Consider the following 21262-nt stretch of genomic DNA (forward strand, 5'->3'; position numbering starts at 1 on the left):
AGATGCTCTCCAAGGAGACGAGCGCGAGCGGACGCCCCGCGCCTGGCAGCGCGGCGCGGGGCTGCGGGTGGCAATGGGGGAAGGCGGGGACTCCAGCGCGCCGGGCTCGGAGCAGCTGCGGCTGGAGCTGGGGCAGGAGGAGCAGATGAAGTGAGTCCCTGTCCCAGGGCAGCGGGGCGCCTGGGAGCCCTGCTGCGAGCGGGGGGCGCCAGGGGGAGGCCCCCACGCGCTGCAGAGGAGGTTGAGGTTGCCCAGGGCAGAACAGGCGGGTGCTTATAAGCTTTCCATGCCTGCCCTGGGCTGAACTGCTTGGGCAAATGATCCTAGAATCCTAGGGCTGGAGGAGACCTCAGGAGGTCATCAAGTCCAGCCTCTGCTAAAAGCAGGACCACAATCCTAGCTAAGTCCCGATTGGCCAAGGTGCGCCAGCAGTAAGGCCACCGTGCCTCCTGTTTGGCCAGGTCTGTCCCTTTTTTATCCTCTGTCACAGCTTTTTTTTTTTTCCCCAAAGTGCATTTGCCACTTATATCAAAAAATCAGCTGGGGTTTTGAGTGACTAGCTCAGGTCAGCCCTGTATATGAAGAATAGTGATAGAAATGTAGCCATGTTAGTCTGGTGTAGCTGAAACAAAAAACAGGACAATGTAGCACTTTAAAGACTAACAAGATGGTTTATTAGGTGATGAGCTTTCGTGGGACAGACCCACTTCCTCAGATCAAATAGTGGAAGAAAATATGAAGGTGTGAGTGGGATCCTCAGGGTAGCCCCATGTGGTGTTCTGTTTTCTGTTCCAGCAGTATGGGAAGATCTAGCTGTTTCAGAGAATAAAGCCGAGGAAATATGTTTTCTTTATACTATGGTGTTTTGCCAACCTTTTATTTTAGATTCTCTAGTGCAGTGTTTCCCAACCTTTTTTTTATACTCTCTTAAAAAAAAAAAAAAGTACCCCCAGTGCCTACAGTTTTCAGACACACTTTTTTTCTACTTTTGCAACATATTTGTTTAAATATCTTAATCGTAGCCAGGTGGGCGATGACGATTTTGGGTGTAAAAAGTACAAACATAATAAAGCGCTTTAAAACTTAAAACAAAAATTCTGTTTTCTCCAAATTTCAGTTGTTGACATACTCCCCAAACTTCTCTCGAGTACCCCAAGAGTACTTGTACCACTGGTTGAGAAACACTGCTCTAGTGCTCCCATGCTTTGAAGTAGGAACTTGACATTTGGCTGGTGGTGGCCTTTGTGCTAGAGACGCAACTCTTGCCAGCCCTGAGAAGTTCACACAGATTCGGCCCAATTCTAAGCCTTTGAAAAATATGTACATGCTCAAAGATTTTAGCAGATAAATTACCAAAAAATTCCACCTGTGCTGGGCATGCTCCAGCATGGGCCTAAGCAGGCTGTCCCCTGCACTTTCACAGCACTGGGCTGCAGTTCTAGATATTTGATTGGAGACTAGGGAGCCTTGTTTTGTCTGTGCTCAGAGTGACTGACTGAGCCCAGGTAGCTTAGAGAAGGAAGCTGCCTGATGTGCATGCAGAGCAGACAAGAACCACAGAGGATCCGGGAGAAATTTGTATTGGAAGCTCTCACAATAGAGGGAGTAGAGGTGAGAGGAGACTGGAATAGGCTGAACAATGATAATAGGAGCAGGGAAGGGCAACGGGAGAGGACTTGGGAGTCACTAGATCAGAGGAGACAGATTGAATGAGGCATCAGGAGGGAGATTGGGACTCTCTAGGCCGAGGTGGCCAACCCGGGTTTTCAAAGGAAAAATTGTGGCTTCTGCACCAGCAGATCTTCTCACGGTCCTCTGATCTGACCTTTTTTTCTTTGTCTGGGCAAGGCGTCACTTGGCGCAGTGAGATCTGATGCTGTGGCCAACAGAAGCCTGCTTGGGCCACACAGGGCTCTTAAAGGGGCAGTGGGGTTTTTTTTTTGTTGTTTTTTGCTCAACAACTTTTTTCCCTCGGCTCTTTGCACTGTGTCCACCACTATTTTGGCTCTTTGTCTGTAATGGGTTGGTCACCTCTGCTCTAGGCACTGTTAGGAATGGAATTAGGAATACTGAGCAAGGAGGCTGGGATGGGAAGTCTGGAGAGGTAAAATTAAGATTTGCTGGGCAAGGAGACTAAAATGGGGATGGGAAGTCTGAGAAGTGGAGATTGGGCTGTCTAAATGTGGAGAATTGGACAAGAAGGCAGAGGTGAGCTAGAGACAGGACTAGGGAACAGATTAAAGGGACTGGGGCAAAAAGGGTCAAGTTTAAGGAAAATAGGCAAAAGAATCTGTGCCCGCATATTACCCACTCTACTCCAGAGTCTGGAACGGAACACCAAATTCCTAAGTCTCACCATCCTTCTGCTGTCAGTAGACGTTCCTGTTGGGGGAATCATGTGCAAGTGTGCACATGCAGAATTGTTGTTGTTGGTAGAGGCAGCAAGGGAGGGAAGCGACTAGTCGAGTTCCTACTCGACTACCTGATAAACATTTGCTTATCAGAAAGTCGACTAGTCTCTTACATCCCTATTCAGAAATGCTTGATTTAACCAAAGCTTAAATTTCCAATACAATTGACAATTTGTCTATTTTGAAAACACTTCACACTCTAGTGCTCTACATTTTTTTCACATTATTGCTTTGGTAATGAAAATAATAATGGCTTACCTCTTACAATATTTCTAGAGAAAATTTTCTCTTTGTTACATACTATTTCAGACCTTGAGTTTAGCTACTAGTTATCATATACTTTGACAGTTCCTGAAATTTAAATAATCGTCATAATATGTGGCCAAAAAGTATCTAAAAGAAGTATTATTAGTCTCTAAGCAGTGAGTTCTGAGTTAAACTAAGATAAACATTTCCAATAGCACTTTTCTCAGGTATACTGTTATGTATCAAAAACTCAGACAATCATTAGTTCATTAGCCTTACAGCCTGTCAGCTGATGGTCAGGGCAGTGCATGTGTGTGTGTTACACCCGAGTCTTCAACTGCTGAGACACAAGGCCCCGTCGCAGTGGGCAGTCTAGGTGAGACTGATGGGAGCCCCGAGGAGTTTAACGTTCGTGTCTTTACTGCTAGGATCTGGATCCCTTCGCGGCAGGCAGCCAACAGGCCAACAGACGCCCCAGAGTTTACAGGGAGAGCTTATTACACCTCAGATTTTGACTGCTAGGATACACGATCCCTTCGCAGCGGGCAGCCTGGGGAAGCTGAGAGATGCCCCAATGGATCTGTCCCCTGGAAGCGACATGATCCAATGCTCAACCTCTCCCTATATCTGTCCTTTATGACTGGCTGGAGTTCTTTTTAAAAATTGTGCTTGGTTCTGTTACAGCAACTGAAGGAGTCAGGTCACAGCTTAAACAGTTACTATTTTATTGTAACAGGGTAAACTTAGCTGTTAAATGCTACTACTGTGTTACAGATAACACAGCCACTACAAAGGACAGGACAGAAATTACACTAATAAGTCACTTACAGGTACCATGAAACCCTTTTGGTTCTCTGAGCTCTTATTAAATGCATGCAAAATAGATACCTAGCAGGTATATATTCTTATCCCTGCGTTCCAGACTTGGCGTGGCCAGCGTCTTTCTCTCAATCCCTTGGGAAGAAGTAGGGCGAGGTTGGGCGTCCCACAGACCTTGGGAGTCAATCAATACCTGCCAGCAGGTGTAGATGATTGGAGCTCAAATGGGGTGGGCTACTAAACCCCTCTTTATACCCCTTAGGTCACGTAGGCTTCTTCCTGATCTCAAGTGGCCAATTAGGAAAAATGGCTTTGAACGCCAAGTTTCCCACAAAGGGTGCAAAGCATAATTCACACCTGGGAAAATGCAAACAATGGGCTCCTCTGGTATGTGATGGGCAAAGATTCCTCTCCTGGGACAGTGCAGGCGTGTCAATTACTGGTACTAGCCATCAGGGCGGCGGGAGGCCCCAGGTCGTCAGCTAGCCCATTTACTGTCTAGTTTCTGTTTATGGTAGAGTCAGGGACAGGCAGCACACCTGCGTTCCCAGAGCATCAAAGGCTGACCGCCTTTCCCTTGCTCTCTGGAGCGGGGGAGGGGAAACAAGATGGGGTTCATGTCTGGCTACACAGCCTTACACTTGATGTCTTGCCAGAAAAATATTGATATGTAGAGATAGTATATAATATTGCCTTATGAAAATATTTCCAATGACAGAATTTCAAAAATGCCTCTGTTTCTAAAGCACTGTAGCAATTCTAAAGAAGAACTAATGATGGGCCACTGAACAGAGTGTACTGGTGCTCTAAGGTGGTACACAGAATTCTCTTTCAGATGTTACATGTTCAGAGGCATATTGATCTTGCTTACATGTTCAGAGGTATATTGACCATCATTTTTGGTATTGGGAAGGATTCCCGTCCTTCCCCCCCCAAGTTAGATTGGCATGAGCCTTGGGTTGTTCAGTTTGGTTTAGGGTTTTTGTTTTTCACCTTTCTCTGCAGCACAAGTCTAGCTCACTTGCTAGGATCATGTAGGTATATCTCACCAAATCATTTCTCTGCCATTACAGAGGCCTCAGGCATTCATGCATCTTGGCCCCTCATGTTTCATGCCTATGACATATAGTAGTTTCTAATCCAGTGTATTGAACTTAATACTGTGACAACTGAGTAGGGTTTAGTAGCCTGTCATGTGCAGGAGGAAAAACTAGATCGGGGTGGCCAACCCTTTCTGGGCAAAGAGCCAAGATAGCAGTGGATCCAGCACGAAGAGACGGGGCAAAGTTGTCGAGCAACCTTTTGCCCCTTTAAAAGGAGCCTCTGGTCATGTTTAGTTGAGCAAAAAAAAAAAGCTCTGCCCTTTTAAGAAAACTCATTTAAACGTGTTTTGAGGCTTTTTGGCCACAGCAGGCTCTCGACACCATCTTTAATTCTACATCTTTCATGGCTGTGCCGGACGACTCCCCTGCCCAGATCAGCACAGGGGGCTGGGAGGAGAGGGCCATTTTTGAGGAGTGTGGGGGCAGCTTCGTGAGCTGCACCGGGGGGGGAAGAGCTGTATGCGGCTCGTGAACCTCGGGTTGGCCACGGCTAAACTAGATGATCTGGTAGTCCCTTCTGGCCTCAATCGCTCTAATGTACATAGTGGAATATAAACACAAGGACACTTGATCTGTACATGAAATTCAAGTTAGACTTTGTTGTTAGTAAGACGATAAATTGTATAACTATTTAACTAACTTCTCTCACAGGGAAACACTTGAACTCTCAATATTTGAATTGAGAAACACAATAACAGAACTTGAAAAAAGACTTCACAGTGTTGAGGATGAAGGTAAGTGAACAATTAATCTTAGCAGCAGTGTTCCCCCTAAGATTTTTTTCATTCATGAGCGGAGTGAGTTTAGTCTTACGCACCAGTATTGAGGTTGTGGGCTTGTTTGGATGTGTGCCACTGTGGCACCCACCAGTTACTAGCAAAATTACACACACACACACTTCAAATTGTTATGTAAGAAAAAATACTAAAGCAAGGGATAATTAACACTCACCCACCCTGAATACCACCCAACTTGCTATTTCCTACATACAACACTGTACCTCCGGACGACACACAGCTAGGTGGTACCTGTATAGGCCTGGTTAACTGCCTATACCCCTACACACCCTGCAGTTGTGTCCAGCGTTGCAGTCTAGAACCTGTCTCCCCACCCCCACCCCCGTATGCCACCAGTATATAAGTCTGGGCCATGTTATCTGCACTCCAAACACAAATAGCCAGTAGCTGGGCCTAGGGCCCACAGCCCAAGCACCACTGCCCAGAAACCTGTGCCCAGCCCCACATCTCACCTGTTCTCCCCTGTCCCTATTTCTCAGAGACCTGTGTCCAACCCCACAGCTTGCCCTCCATCCCCTTCCCCTGAATTTACCTGTGCCAGCCAACTTCTGTGCCAATCCCCTCATCCTTGGCTCCTCTGGTATGATCCCAGTACCTGTTTTGCTGTTCTTCTGCCCAGGCTCCCTTGCTACTCCCCCAGCCACCACAGCAGCCTCCTGCTTTGCGGCTTATGGCTCTTCCAGCCGCAGCCATCACAACAGCCTCCCGCTGTGCTGCTCAGGACTCCTCCAGCCCCAGCCATCACTTCCTCTTGCTTTGTGGCTCATGGATCCACCAGCCTCTGCTGCAGCTCTGCATAGGAGGTGTGCGGGGGTGGAATTTTTTGGTGTGCGCACGTGTAAGCATGCAGATGAGAGGGAACAGGATTTGATATTAATCTACGAGTGTTAGTAATTGTTGAGTTCAGCGGACACATTGAATGGAGTGAGTGATAAGGATGTTAAATTGCAATTAGTGAACTAATCATGTACTCAATACAATTTGATAGAACCACTATGCAGATCTACAGCAAGGGTAGCTCCAGGAGCCACCTGCACTGTGGCTCTGCATTTTAAATGTAGTAAGAGACACCGGGCTCTTACTACATTTAAAATTTAGAGGTGCAACGTATGTGCGAGCCAGGACTGCTCCATCCCAGGTCACGCTGAGTCCAGCAGCCCCTGTTTGCAGTGAACAGCCCTGGCTGCTTCCGGAGTAGCCTCTGTTTGCAGCAGCTATAGCCGCAGCCAGCCCTAGCTACCGCAAACGGGCTGGTTGGCAGCATGCTTTGTAGCAGCCTCTCTTATCCCCTCCCCCCATAGCTCTAATAGAGGCAGCGGGGGCGCAGGTGGCACCCCAGAGGTGGTTCTGAGGGGAACCGGCTTTTAAGCCAGCTCCCTCCAGCACTGGCTCGTGTTTGCCCCCCACTCCCCACCCCTTGTTGCCTCTCAGGTGCGAGGACTCAAGCAGTCCTGCTCTCCCCATGTTTCTACTGCGGTGCTTCAGCCTTTGAAATGTAGCAAGACATGGGACTCTTGTTCCAAGGCTGAAGCCCTGCAGTGGGAACTGGTGTGAGTGGGGATTGCTTCAGTTTCTTCGCTACCCTCTTCGCTGCCCCTGCCCCCCTGCGGAGTTGATGCTGGGGTGAACTGGCTTTTAAGCCAGCTCCCCCCAATACTGGAATGTGTCCCTCCCACTTGCTGCCTCTCTCTGATAGAGGCAGTAGGACAGTGGGGGGAAAAGTGATTAGTCGAGTCTCTAGCCGACTATACAATAAGCTTATGCTTATCGGATAGTCGACTAGTCGCTTACATCCCTAGTGAGTGAGCGGATCCCTAATAGTACAGCTACAGATAGCTCCTTGCGTTGTCTCCGGGCAGTGACGTCTGCAGGCAGGGTTGTGGCCGTGGCAGGACAGGGCAGAGCAGAGATTCCTGCTAGCAGTGGATGGAGGAGGTAGAGAACAAGCTCCCCACTGCAGGGGCAAATACCTGTTGTGGAATCTGCTGGGAGTGTCAAGGTTCTCTGCTTTGCCCTACCAGGAATATAACCTTCCCCACATCTTGTGCCTGCAGAGATCAGATATCACTGGCCCAGTAATTGTGCATGGAGCCCTATAATGACAGTGAGGATGTGACAGCAGAGATGCAGAGTAAGTATGTTAGGGAGTGGATATTTGGCTAATTGTGTAGTTGATACAATTTGTATCGACTACACAATTAGTCAATAAGGGGAGGCCTGTGTAGAGCTGCAGCGGGGGTAGCTCCCGAAGCTGGTGCAAGCCAGGACTGAGCAGTCCTGGCTCACGCAGGCTCTGGGATAGCTGCGGCTCTGCCTTTTAAATATAAGAAGAGCTGGGCAGCTTTTACTACATTTAAAAGGCAGAGTCACATCAGTCCCAGACTGGCATGAACTGGGGCTGCTGGGTCCCGTCTTGCACTGAATCTAGCAGCCCCTGTTCATGGCAGCCCGGGCTGGCTGTGGGCAGAGGCTGCTCCGAAAGCAACCCCTACCTGCGGCTTGCTCCGGGCCGCCACAGAGACGGGCTGCTGCCACAAAGCAACCCCTGTCCATGGGGGGCCCAGGTTCCCATTGAGACCCGCTGCAGACAGGAGCTGTTGCTGGAGGAACCTCCCCTATCTCCTCTGCCCCTTCTGCTGCCTCTGATAGAGGCATCAGATGGGGGAGGAGGAGAGGGAGAGGTGGCACTGTGGAGATGGTGCTGGGGGGAACCAGCTTTTAAGCCAGCTCCCCCCCAGCACCAGCTCCTGTTCTCCCCCTTGCTGCCTCTGATACAGAGAGGCAGCAAGGGGGGAAAGCAAGTAGTAAGTAAGTAAGTAAGTAGAAAGCACTCGAGTTGAGTACTGGATAAGCTTAGATTTATCCGGTAGTTGAATACTCGACTAGTTGCTTACATCCCTAAGGCAGAGGGTTCCCTGCATGGCCATTGACACCCAATCCCTACAGGCCCAAGGTGTCGGGGAGGCTGTGGTTCTGGTCCAGCAGAGCAGAGACCCCTAGCCAGGACTACAAAGAGGAAGAGGAGAAGTCTTTGTCGTCCCTGACTTCAGAAGAGGCCATTCTACTCTTGCATGGCTCTGTCTCTGAGCAGGAGCTGTTCAGCAGTGAGTGGCCTTCCCTGCAGCCTGGGACTTGTTATCTTCATGGCCCTGTCTAGAGCTCTCTGCTCCTCCTCTCCAGGACCACAACTTTCTCTGCACTTTTTGCTGCAGGAATCTAGTGTCACAGGCCATGCAGGGAGCCCTCTGTAGCTCTGCAATCATGTTCTATCACTTGCTCTCTAGCCACCCTCAGTCTGGCTTCCCCCACAATTTATGAAGATAAACTTGATATTGTTGGTATTACTGAAACCTGGTTGGGTGATTCACATGATTGAAATGTTAAAATTAATGGTTATAAGCTATTTAGGAAGAATCAAGTGGACAAAAGGAGCGGGGGAATGGCACTCTGCTAAAAACAGGATTCCCTATTTCCAAGTCCTTGCTAACTCAGAAAAATATGATTGAGAATGGTTTTGGAGCAGTGTCCTAAAAGATAAAGCACAAGATGGGATATCATCTTGTTCATGTCTGCTACAGACCACCAGATCATATCGGGGAACAAAATGACGACCTCCTTACACACCTCATTACAATGTATAGGGAAAAACGCTTTTTGTTGTGGTGGACTTCAGTTTGAGTGACGTATGTTGGAGGTGTATTGCTGCCAGTATTAAAACATCCTTTGAATTTCTAAACATATAAATGACAATTTCTGAACTCAGAAATTGTTGCAGCCAACTTGGGGGAAATCTTTGTTGAACCTTGTCCTAACAAATAAAGAGGAACTGATCACAGAACTGAAAACTAACAGCAGTTTAGGTACAAATGATTATGACTTGATCACATTTATCACCTGCAACCAGAATGAAGTCCAGACTAGTAATAATTATAAATAAATATGTTTGTATTTGGTGCCTTAGAAGGTCCAGTTCTACAAAGCTGAAAATAGTTATTAGCCAAATCAGCGGGGAGGAAACATTTAATGAGAAAAATATTAATGATAATTGGGAATCATTTAAGAATACCTTACTAGATGCCAAAAAAGCCACAATTGAGGAAGACAGACATGTTGGTTTAGACCTGGTTTAAAGGAGAAGTGAAAACAGCTATAAAATAAGAAATAATCTACTATATATTTGAGAGTGTATATATGTGTGTGTCTGTGAGTCTGTTTGTTCGAAAACTCCTAAATGGTAAGAGCTAGGACCACCAAATTTGGTATGCAGCTTCCTCTTATCATAACTTACAAGCAAGGTAAGGGTTTGATTGTGCAGGAGGAGGAAGGCTGAAAATCCCCCCGATTCCTATGGGGATGCATAAAACCATACAGAGAAGAGACAATCACCAGGCAGGTGAAAGGGGTTGGCTGCTCCCTGCCTTCCCATCTAGGACTACCTGAGCCTCCACCACGCAGCTCCACCCCGATTCTTATAGGAACATTGCTGGTTGTTTCCCTTCAGTGAGTGAAGGGAAAGTACACAGTTTGCTCCATTCCTTAAACACGCTGGGGAGCACGGGGGGGGGGGGGGGGGAGGGGAGGGCAGACAAATTTGGACCTGCCTCAGATGGGGGACATACACTCCTTCCCTGGGTGTGCCTGCTGGAGCTGTAGCAACTATGGAGATGCGCTTCTTATCTGGCCCCAAGCTGCTGTGATGAGGGAGGGCTGGCATAGACCTCTTTCCTTGGGGCAGCCTGCATATTGAATCTCTCATCTCCACCCCAGAACAATGGTTTAAATAAAGAAAAATGAAAATTAATTGAGTTAAGGACCTGAGCAATGCCTGGTAAATCTTATAGTATATAATAAATGGAAGCAAGGGCAAATTGATAAGCATGAATATACATCAGAAGTTAGTAATTGTAGAAAATTGGTAAAGGATACTAAGAGAAATCCATGTTCAGCTGTGTTAAGGACAAAAAGAAGGAGTTTTTAAAACATCATAATGAAAAGAATCAAGACAATAGTACTGGTCCATTACCAGATGGAAATGGTAGAATCATCAGTAAAAGTACATATTGTTTCTGTCCTGTATTTGGGGAAAAAACAGATGATACAGCCTCATCATATGATGATAATGCTCTTTCCATTCCTCTAATTTCTCTTATGAATTTTAAACAAAAGATTATGTTTGTTCCTTCAAAAGTTTCCAACTGAACATTGATTTAGTACAACTTTGAAACTTTACTATGCAAAAAAGCAGCTTTTAACCATTTTTAATTTAAATGAACTAAGCACAGAAACAGTTTTCTTGCCTTGTCAAATTGGTTTTTAAGCGTTCCCTTTATTTTTAGTAATTTACTTTTAACACAGTACTGTATTATATTTACTTTTGTTTGTTTTTGTCTCTGCTGTTGCCTGATTGCATACTTCTAATTCCAAAAGAAGTGTGAGGTTGACCAGTTAGGTTATAATTCTGAAGTTCTACTATGGAACAATATAAAATTAACATACTACATATTAAATTAAAAACTGGCTATCTGAAAGTTCTCAAAATGTAATGATCAATGGAGACTCATTATTGAACGGGTGTATTTCTAGTGGGATCTCTCAGGGATAAATACTTTACATTATGCTACTTAATATTTTTATCAGTGACCAGGAAGAAAACATAAAATCATCATTGATGAAGTTTGCAGATGGCACAAAATTTGGAGGAGTGGTAGATAGATGAAAAAGATAGGTCACCGATTCAGGATGTCTGGATTGCTTGGTAAACTGGACAGAGGCAAATAGTATGTTGTTTTAAATATAACTTATGTAAAAGTTCATGTCAAGGAACAAAAAAATATGTAGGCCTTGCTTACAGTATGGGGACTCTATCCTGCGAAGCAGTGACTTTGAAAAATATTTTTTTTTGGGGGGGGTGGATAATCAGCTGAGCATGGGCTTCCAGAGTGATATTGGGATCTTGGGATGCATAAACAGGAGAATCTTGAATGGACATAGAGATGTTATTTTACCTCTGTCATTGTCACTGGAGTGACCGCTTCTGGAATACTGTGTCTAGTTCTGGTGTCCATGATTCAAGAAACATGTTGATAAATTGGAGAGAGTTTGGAGGAGAGCCTCTAGAATAATAAAAGATTAGAAAACTTGCCTCAGAAATAGCTTGAGCTCCTTGAGTCTATTTTTGTTACAAAAAAGAGGATTAAAAGGTGGCTTGATTAGTCTATAAGTATCTTAATAGAGAACACGTATTTAATAATATTCAATCTAGCATAAAAAAGTATAACACAATCCAATGGCGGGCAGTTGAAAGCTAGACAAATTCAGATTGGAAATCAGATATAATTTTTAACAAAAAGAGTAATTAAACATTGAAATGATTCACCAAAGGTCATGATGGAGACACCATCTCAGACCATTTTTAAATCAAGACTAGGGGGTATGTCTAGACTACATGGCTCTGTCGACGGAGCCAAGTAGATGAGTTTACTAGACATAGGAAAATGAAGCGGCGATTTAAATAATCGCCGCTTCATTTACATCAAAATGGCCACCGCACTGTGCCGATCAGCTGTTTGGCGGCACAGCGGGGCATTCTGGACACACTGTGGTCGACAAAGGAAGCCTTTGTCGACCGCTCCGGTAAACCTCATTTCACGTTTAATTGATAAGGCTTAGCAGTGAAAGCACTCAGTCCCAGTTTAAGCCAGGTCCCAGCAACTACCCACACTGCAGCTCCGTATTAGAAGCACTTTAAGAACTGGCGCATGGGCAGGCTGGCTCAGTCTATTTGTTGGGACCCAGCTTGAGCCGGGACTGAGCTAGCCTACCTGCGCACCAGTTCCTAAAGTGCGTCTAATGCAGAGCCGTAGCAGGGTTGATGTTGGGATCCGGCGCACTCCGGGACTGAGACAGCCTGCCTGTGTGCCTGTTCCTCAGTCCCATAATAATGCCGAGCCACAGCGGAGGTTGCTGTCAGGACCGAGCCTGCCTGTTGGCCAGCCCACTAAAAAAATATACATGAAGAGTCATAGGGGGGAGGGAATTGCATGTAGCCCATAGTGTTAACTGATAAGCACCCGATTATCGGTTAATAGTTTAATCGACTACACTATTGTATCTCTAGATTGGACCCAAGATCTAAGTCTTGTTGCTTTGCAGCGTAGCTACAGCCCCATTTGACCTATGTCCAAGAAGTCACCTGGAAGCATCCTATAATTCCATGGGACAACTTCCTTAGTTCTCTCTATCCTGAGAGTCTGCAATCCACTCTATTGAAAACAGAAACACTCCTTCTCCTGGGAAACTACAGCAGCTTACATCAGCATTAACTCATTCTTTTCTGATTAGGGATGTTAAATTGCATTTAATCAACTAATTGACTAGTTGATGCAATTTCTATTGACTAGTTGATAAGGGGGGAAACTGCAGAGGGTTTGACTCCCGACAGCTCTTAATACATTTGAAAGGCTGAAGCACAGCGGGGGCAGAGAGGAGACCAGGCATGAACTGCGACAGCTGATTCCTGGCTCAGTATTGGTCCCCCACACTGCACTTCAGCCTTCTAAATATATTAAGAGCCTAGAGGCTCTTAGTACATTTAAAAAACAGAGGCACAGTCTCTGGGACCGTGTGTGAGCTGGGAATCAGCTGATTCCCAGCTCACGCCTGGTCCCCCTACGCCTTTGCCTCTCGTGTCCCCCACGAAGACAGTGCTAGGGGTAACTGGCTTTTAAGCCGGCTCTCTCCAGCACTGGCTCCTGCTCCCTCACCCTTGCTCCTTCTGATGGACACAGCCTGGGGTGGGAAAGCAGCAAATTCAGTCACTACTCGACAGTCCAATAAACTCATGCTTATCGGATAGTCGATTAGTCACTTAGGGTATGTCTACACTACCACCCTAGTTCAAACTAGGGTGGTTAATGTAGTCATACGAACTTGCAAATGAAGCCCAGGATTTGAATTTCCCGGGCTTCATTTGCATGTTGCCGGGCGCCGCCATTTTTAAATGTCCGCTAGTGCAGACTCCGTGCCCGCGGCTACACGCGGCACGAACTAGATAGTTCGGATTAGGCTTCCTATTCCAAACTATCTATACGCCTCGTGGATAGTACAGATAGTTCGGAATAGGAAGCCTAGTCCGAACTATCTAGTTCGTGCTGCGTGTAGCTGCGGGCACGGAGTCCGCACTAGCGGACATTTAAAAATGGCGGCGCCCGGCAACATGCAAATGAAGCTCGGGAAATTCAAATCCCGGGCTTCATTTGCAAGTTCGTATGACTACATTAACCACCCTAGTTCGAACTAGGGTGGTAGTGTAGACATACCCTTACATCCCTAGTTCTGATCACTGACCTGCAAACACAGTGTGGTGGATAGGAGGAGTGCTGCCCCTGCTAGCTCCCTGAGTTTAACCCTTTAGTCACCAGCTGCTGGCCAGCACTGCTCCTGTCTATCACACACACTATCAGAGAGCTTCCTGGGTTTGAAATGGAAAGCAAACTGATCAAGCCTTTTGCAAAGTGAGCTCCTTCTTGATAACTTTAGGGCTCTCTCTGCACGTTTTCCCAGAATGCGCCATGTGTCCAAGGCTAGAATAGTATTATTTAGAAGGTAAGGGTGGCATGCTAGGAACTATGGGATGTAGTTATTGTGACTCAGATCTGTGCATTGCAGTGTGAATGCCAGAGCCCTATGTTTAAGCACAGGTCATTAAATTATTAATTTAGGGTTAAAATACAATGTAGCTGCTCAAACCAAGGGTTCCTGAACATGTGTCATCTAACACCAGTCCCACTAATCCTAATTTACATTGCAGTGTACACATATCCACAGAAGTAAATGGCAAAACTCCAATTGATTTCCCCGAGGCCAATATTTCTCCTAGTATCTTTTTCAAATTCCCTTGTTTGCAGAGGAACATTTTCTTGGTTAGACTATATCTACACTGCAGAGCTTTTCTGGAATACCAGAGGTATCCCGGAAAAGCTCTGCTGCATCCAAGGAACGTTTTTTCTTTTCCAAAAAAATATTTCAGAAAAGCAGATGTTTTTTCAGAATTCCTGTAAACCTCATTCTATGAGGAAGAAGGGATGTTCTGAAAGAGGGGTTTTTCCCCAACATTTGGCCCCATGTAGACGGGCCAAATGTCGGAAAAGCCTCTTTCAGAAGAAAAGTGGAAAAAGATATGCAAATTGCGATTTGCAATTTGCGTATCTTTTCCCGACTTTTCCCTGCAGTGTAGATATAGCCTTACATAGATGTGGGGGTGCCAGGCTCTAAAAGAAGGTGGAGTCATTCTGAAAAAGGTAATTTCTAGTTTTAGTGGGATGAATTAAATTTTGGAAATAAAATAGTAATTTTTTTAAAACAACAAAGAGGCTTGTGGCAACCTTGAAGACTAACAGATTTATTCAGACATAAGCTTTTGTGACTAAAACTCCTTTGTCAGATGCATATGGATGACACAGTGTTTTTTACCCACAAAAGCTTATACCCAAATAAATCTGTTAGTCTTTAAGGTGCTACTAGACTCCTCATTGTTTTTGCATATACGGCTACCCCTCTAAAACTATAGTAACTTTGTGTTTCTTTTGAGGTAATGAATGGAAAACCAGGTATGAGACACAAGTAGAATTGAACAGACAACTAGAAAGGCAAACTGCTCTTCTTCAAGAAAAAATGGAACATATTCGAGGGAATCCAACAGGTAGAAGTGGACATTCATAGATATATTAATATATAATTTTATGAATACTAGAGAAAAATATTTCATGTTTTACTTATTTACAGATAGATTGTCTTCTATTCGCTCCTTTGATCAAATGCCTGTGGTGAGTACATTGGCATTTAATTGGCATAATCATCTAACAGTTCATTATAGCTAAGGAAAATATTAAATAACTTCAGTCATTTGCAGCCCAGAAAAAAAATCAATGATCCTATCCAGAGGCCACAACAAACCAACCAATTTAATTTTTCATGTTCACCTCTGCAATTATTTATATAATTGTAAGGCCTATATTAAAACAAATAAATAAGACATGAATCCTGCGATTATATGATACTACACACTCAGTGGGCGTTTTTTCTGAGTAAAGACTGCACAATTGGGTGCTAAATCATGAGTCTTACTGAGTAGTATCTGGACAGTTTCAATTAATAATTTATATAATATATATTCTGGATACCCTCAGTACTATTACAGATACATTGCATACAACATATTTATGGAGAAATCCTCATTGTAGAATAAATGTTACATTTGTACAATACAAAATGGCTTAAGCATTTTAATTTCTTTTTCTTCACTTCCACCAAAGCCATGCAGACTTCACATTCATCCAAATCCTGAAACATTGCTTAGTGTGGCTGTTTAGGGACTGGCACTTGTACACCTCATAGACTTTCACACAAAATTAGTCCTATCAAAGTCACGGCCCATTTTTGTCAATTTCACAATTATAGATTATTTTAAAAACCATACATTTCATGATTTCAGCTATTTAAATCCGAAGTTTCACAGTGTTGTAACTTTAGAGGTCCTGTTCCAAAAACGAGATTATAGGGAGGTACAAGGTTATTGTATGGGGATTACCGTCCTGCTGTCTTTACCTCTGTGCTGCTGCAGATAGCAGCACTGCCTTCAGAGCCGGGCGCTTGGAAAGTGGTGGCTGCTGGCCAAGATCCCAGCCCAGAAGGCAGAGCCCCCAGCAGCAGCAGCTCAGAAGTAAGGATGGCGTGGTATGGTATTGCCACCCTTTCCTCAGTGCTGCTGCCTGTAGAGCTGGGCCCTCACCCTCAGTCAACAGCTGCCACTCTCCAGCTGCCAAGCTGTAAAAGCAGCAGCACAGAAGTAAGGATGGCATGATATGGTATTGCCACCTTTACCTCTCTATTGAAGCTGGAAGGACACTGCCTTCAGAGCTGGGTGCCCGGACAACTGCCTCTGCTCTCTGGCCACTCAGCTTTGAATCCAGCACAGAAGTAAAGGTGGTAATACTTTGACCGCCCAGAATAACCTTTCAACTCTCTTGAAGCTCCCTTTTGGGTCAGGACCCTCAATTTAGGAAACACTGATCTCCCCTCTGAATAGTATAGAGTAAAAGCACACACAACACGGATTTCATGGGAGAGACCATCTTTCGCTGCCCATGATGAATTTTTCATGGCTGTGAATTTGGTATGCACACACATTATGGGTAGGCCCATAAGAGGGCAGAGTGAAAGCGAAGTTGAATTCTGAAATTTTTTTTTTTGTAATCTATCAAGTTCCAGATACTCTTACTTTTAAGGCCTTTTGCTCTTCACACTCTGTTGTCCAGTGGGGAATAAAGAAAGAGAAAGTCCATCTAATATAGTCAGATGTAATTAACAGAAAGGACAGTGACTCTGTGAAATGTTCCTCCCAGCTTGGAAGCTCATGGAAGCCCTCTGTTTGAACAGTTTAAAGCTCTGTCCATCTCCCAGCCTGGCGGGGGTCAGGTCTCCTTGCTGGCGGAGAGCTGACAAGCACAGGGATTTTGCCCCTACAGGGAGATACCTGCCAGCTGAGGAGAGGAGTGGTAGGAGGGACACAGGCCCACCCGCTCCACTGCATCCCATCCCAGGGCCCTGACAGTGGCAGCATGTCGGCCACTAGGTTGGTTTGGATCCAGATTGCAACATGCTGACCAGGTCTGTGGGTCAGTGGGCATCTAAGCCGCAACATGCTGCTCAACCGACCTCCATCTCCTCAGCCTCCCCGGGGTCAGCTGTCCCTGGATTGCTTCACAGTTCTTCCTGGGGGGCTACCTAGCTTGGGCGCTACTCCTCAGGGTCAACTGCGGATGGAGGTGCTGGCAGTGTGTCCGTAGGTTCTAGGTCTGGCTCAGGCAGGGGCCCAGGAGGACTGGTCCAATCATCAGGGCCCAGTGAGTGTCTGGAGGTCTTGGCAAATCTTCAGACCATGGCAGTGGTCTCAGTGGCCCAGACCAGTCGTCAGTGGCCAGCAGGTGTCTTAGTGGCCCAACCCACTTCTCCCATAGAGTGCAGCGTGGCTGGGCCCTTCCCCACCGGAGCTGGGGCCAAGTGTCTAGCCTGTTCAGCAGCTGGGCTCCAACTGAGCACTGATCTCTTATACTCCTGTTTCTGCCTTCCTGTGGGTGGGGATGGGTGAGGCTGGACCCACCCAAAAAGGGGTCTTAGAAGGCCCTTCCTCTTCTGGGTCAGAGGGAGGCCATGTGGCTTGCCTAGACTCATTACAGAGTTACCAGGAGATGGGAGAAAAATTCTTCTCCTTGGCCTCTGATGATAGGACAAGAAGCAATGGGCTTAAATTGCAGCAAGGAAAGTTTAGGTTAGACATTAGGAAAAACTTCCTAACTGTCAGGGGGTATGTCTACACTTCCACCCTAGTTCGAACTAGGGTGGTAATGTAGGCAACCGGAGTTGCAACTGAAGCCCGTGAAACGAGGAGTAACGGTAGTTCGGAATAGGAAGCCTAGTCCGAACTACCTAGTCCATGCCGCGTGTAGCCGCGCGGCACGGAGTCTGCACTAGCGGATATTTAAAAATGGCTGCGCCCGGCAAGATGCAAATGAAGCCTGGGAAATTCAAATCCCGGGCTTCATTTGCAACTCCGGTTGCCTACATTACCACCCTAGTTCGAACTAGGGTGGTAGTGTAGACATACCCAGGGTGATTAAACACTAGAATAAATTGCCCACGGAGGTTGTGAAATCTCCATCACTGGAGATATTTAAGAGCAGGTTGGGTAGACATCTATCAGGGATGATCTAGATGGTTCTTGTCCCTGCTGTGAAGGCAGGGCTCTGGACTCAATGACCACTTGAGGTCCCTTCCCATTTTGGGATTCTATGATGCTATACGCTTTTGTTTATCGCTTAATCAATTACACTATTACATCCCTACTCTCTTCTCAATCCAGTGCATTTTCAAATAGAAGTGTGTGTGTTAGATTTAATACTACTCTGAACGCAATTACATTCCCTCTATACCTCTGACCCTCTTACATGGAAGTTTGGGCACATCTCTGATGACAGGAACCAACACAATCTATAAGGGATTTGTTCCGCTGGAAGGCAGAGGAGGAATCAAAAAGGAGCATAAAGGGGCCTGGATTTCATTGGTAGCTAGGAAACTTCTGATTTCCCAGGGCACACACCTACCCTGTCCACGAGGCCCCTCTTCCTCATAATCTTCAGGATCTGGAGGTATTCAGGCTGGCATATTTATCCATACCTTTTATTTTTATATATATGTATTTGCTTCTTTGAGTTTGTGTGAGGGAAAAGATAAATATTTAGCCCTTTGAGAATTAGAATGAGAAACTTGACATTTCTTGGTGGACAGGTGAAGGTAGCTCAGCCACCAGCCATAACCCCATTTATGTTCAGTATTTTGAATACTACTTATTAAAATTCAAAGTCTCAAACTTGCCATTACATATGAGATCCCATGAAGGCATCCATATAATTTTTTTTCTAAATGATAGGCTCCCAGAGAAGTCTTATGGGCTGTGTTATATAAGGTCAGGGTAGATGGTCACAGTGGTTTGTTCTGGCCTTATGATTTATTAATTACTCTTCCAGCAAAGGTCACATCATATCTGCATTATCTGAATATTGGATTACAGATTCCTTTTCGAGGAACATTGTAGAAAGATAAAAGGCTTTTTTGTTCTTGTCACTCTGTTACTTTTAAAACACCTTCAGGGGGTAAAGCATTTAGGGGATTGAATGATTTATGGTAAATCTACCAAGTTAGGTACTTGTATGCATACTTTTTTGATTAGAGAAAATGGAACGAATACAAACAAATTACCTTTGTTTCACATTATTTTTATGTATTTGCACAAAAGTAGCACTTAGGAGCCCCATTGTGCTAGGCCTGTACAAACACAGACCAAACAGACCCAAAGAGCAAATTGATGCTAGTAATTATATGCAAATATCATGTATATGTTTGCCAGACACCCACACCACATTTCTGGGAAAAGTCTGCTTTCTCCACTTTCTATTCCATGGAATCATAGAATTCCAGGGCTGAAAGAAACCTCAGGAGGTCATCGAGTGCAGCCCTCCAAACTAAAGGCCTTGGTTTTGAGTATAAACAGATTAATGACAAAAAATAGGCACTTGGGTACCATGGCAATGAGCAAGTTATAGGAATCTAAACAAAACAGAATAGATTACACCAAAGCAAACTCTTGGATGATGGACAAGAAAGTAGGGATGTCCACAGGGTAGTTGTTAACTGGTAAACTAATAAGCAATCACTTAATGTGCCAGTTAATATACCAGTTAACTGCTTTGAACCCTTCCCCCCAACTGCATGCTCTGCATTTAAAACTTGGATCAGCAGGCTGGCTCAGTCCCAGCCCGCCTGTCCTAGTTTTAAATGAAGAGCACGCAGAGGAGACTCTTGCCACCCCAGGCTGCTCCCTCTGTGTCAGAGGCAGCCATGTGGGGCAACAGCAGCCCCGTCTGTGGGAGGACCGAACTCCCCACAATAGGCTGATCCATGGGATGCCGAAGCAGCCTCTGTCCATGGGGAGTTTGGACCTCTCACGGACGGGGACTGCTGCTGCCCTGCGCTGCTGCCTCTAATACAGAGGCAGCAACACCAGGTGGCTGGGGCTCCCAGGAGTGGGGCTGGGGACACACTCGCTGCCAGCCTATCCCCAGAAAGGGGGTGCTGAGTAATTGTGTAACTGCTAAAAATCTTAGTGCTCATATGATTATTGAAATACACGATTTCTAACATCCCTCCAAGAAAGCACACTGAATTTTCCATACTTAGAAATTGAAATAATTGCTTTCAAAGGTGAATACTGATGGCTGTATGGAGCTGAATCTTGCTGAGTAATAGAAAACATGTAGCTCATTCATATTTAAACGCACACATATTATTTTGACAAATCTCATTTGACTTGAAATCTTTCCATCTCTTTGTTTGCTTATTTCCAAAAGTGATGATAGAAATGAGTGATGAGGTCATCTCCTTCAGAAAGCACAATAATATGGAACCAGTAATGTAAACATTTACTAGTTTGTAAGTGGAGATTAGAAAATAATTTCTGCATGTTGGTTGGATATTGAAAAGCTCTAAAATGGGAAAAAGTGCAAAGGACTTCTATGGTGAAGATTGTTATACTTCCTTTGTGTCTCAGTGAATAAAATCTAAGATATACTGTAATTCATCAATAATTATGAAGAAATTGAAATGCAGTCCTTTTGAAACCCAGCCCAACCTGAATTTTTCTTCCTTTTGTTAGATAAACCAGCTAGCATTTGTTCACTTTTTTTTCATTAAGCAATATTATGTGAAATATACATTGACTGTCTCCTAAATATAATTTCCATGTTAGGAGAGAAAAATCTTCATCTTTTTTTCTTTCTTTATAGCAACTGCAAGAAAGCCTCCCTAGATAGAGGCTTTATTATGCAAATAGAGGAGGCATACAGCAGAATCTGTTCAGAAGAACACACTTCAGATAGCATTGCCTTAGCAACGCTCTAGTTAAGATTAGCTGAGGAACCAGGGTTTCTATTATAAATCACTATGTTCAGAATTGTCTAGCATCATGATTGAGGAAATTCTGAAATTATTGTTCAAGCATTTCCTTGCAAAAGTGCATTATAATGAAAATGCTGGGTATGTACCTTAGCCACACACAGGCCATCCCTGTTCTTTACTGGGGTTGTGCAATTGATGTTACACTACTAGAAAAGTGTGTGTGATGGTGTCGTGTGAAAACTGTCGTGCAATGATGTGTTGAAGACTTCTCTGAGCATGTGGGGAGCGCGAGACATCAGCACTTTGCCAAAGTGGAGGAAATTTTGACAATTCCCTTAGCAGGTCATCTTTAACTGAATTTCACTGACCTTGTTCA

General features: G+C 45.0%; 1 protein-coding gene across 1 annotated transcript in view; it reads left to right on the forward strand.

The window, feature by feature from the left end:
* The first annotated feature begins 17 nt into the window (after positions 1-17).
* Positions 18-21262, forward strand: part of CCDC169 (coiled-coil domain containing 169) — a 64155-nt gene continuing 42910 nt past the window's right edge. Inside the window, exons 1-4 of the mRNA XM_006120552.4 lie at positions 18-150; positions 5231-5313; positions 14966-15076; positions 15160-15200. Of these exons, the coding sequence (XP_006120614.2) occupies positions 74-150; positions 5231-5313; positions 14966-15076; positions 15160-15200 (312 nt within the window). The 5' untranslated portion in view covers positions 18-73. The remainder of the gene's footprint in view (positions 151-5230; positions 5314-14965; positions 15077-15159; positions 15201-21262) is intronic.

This window comes from Pelodiscus sinensis, chromosome 1, assembly GCF_049634645.1.
Source record: "Pelodiscus sinensis isolate JC-2024 chromosome 1, ASM4963464v1, whole genome shotgun sequence".
Lineage (NCBI taxonomy): Eukaryota > Metazoa > Chordata > Testudines > Trionychidae > Pelodiscus > Pelodiscus sinensis.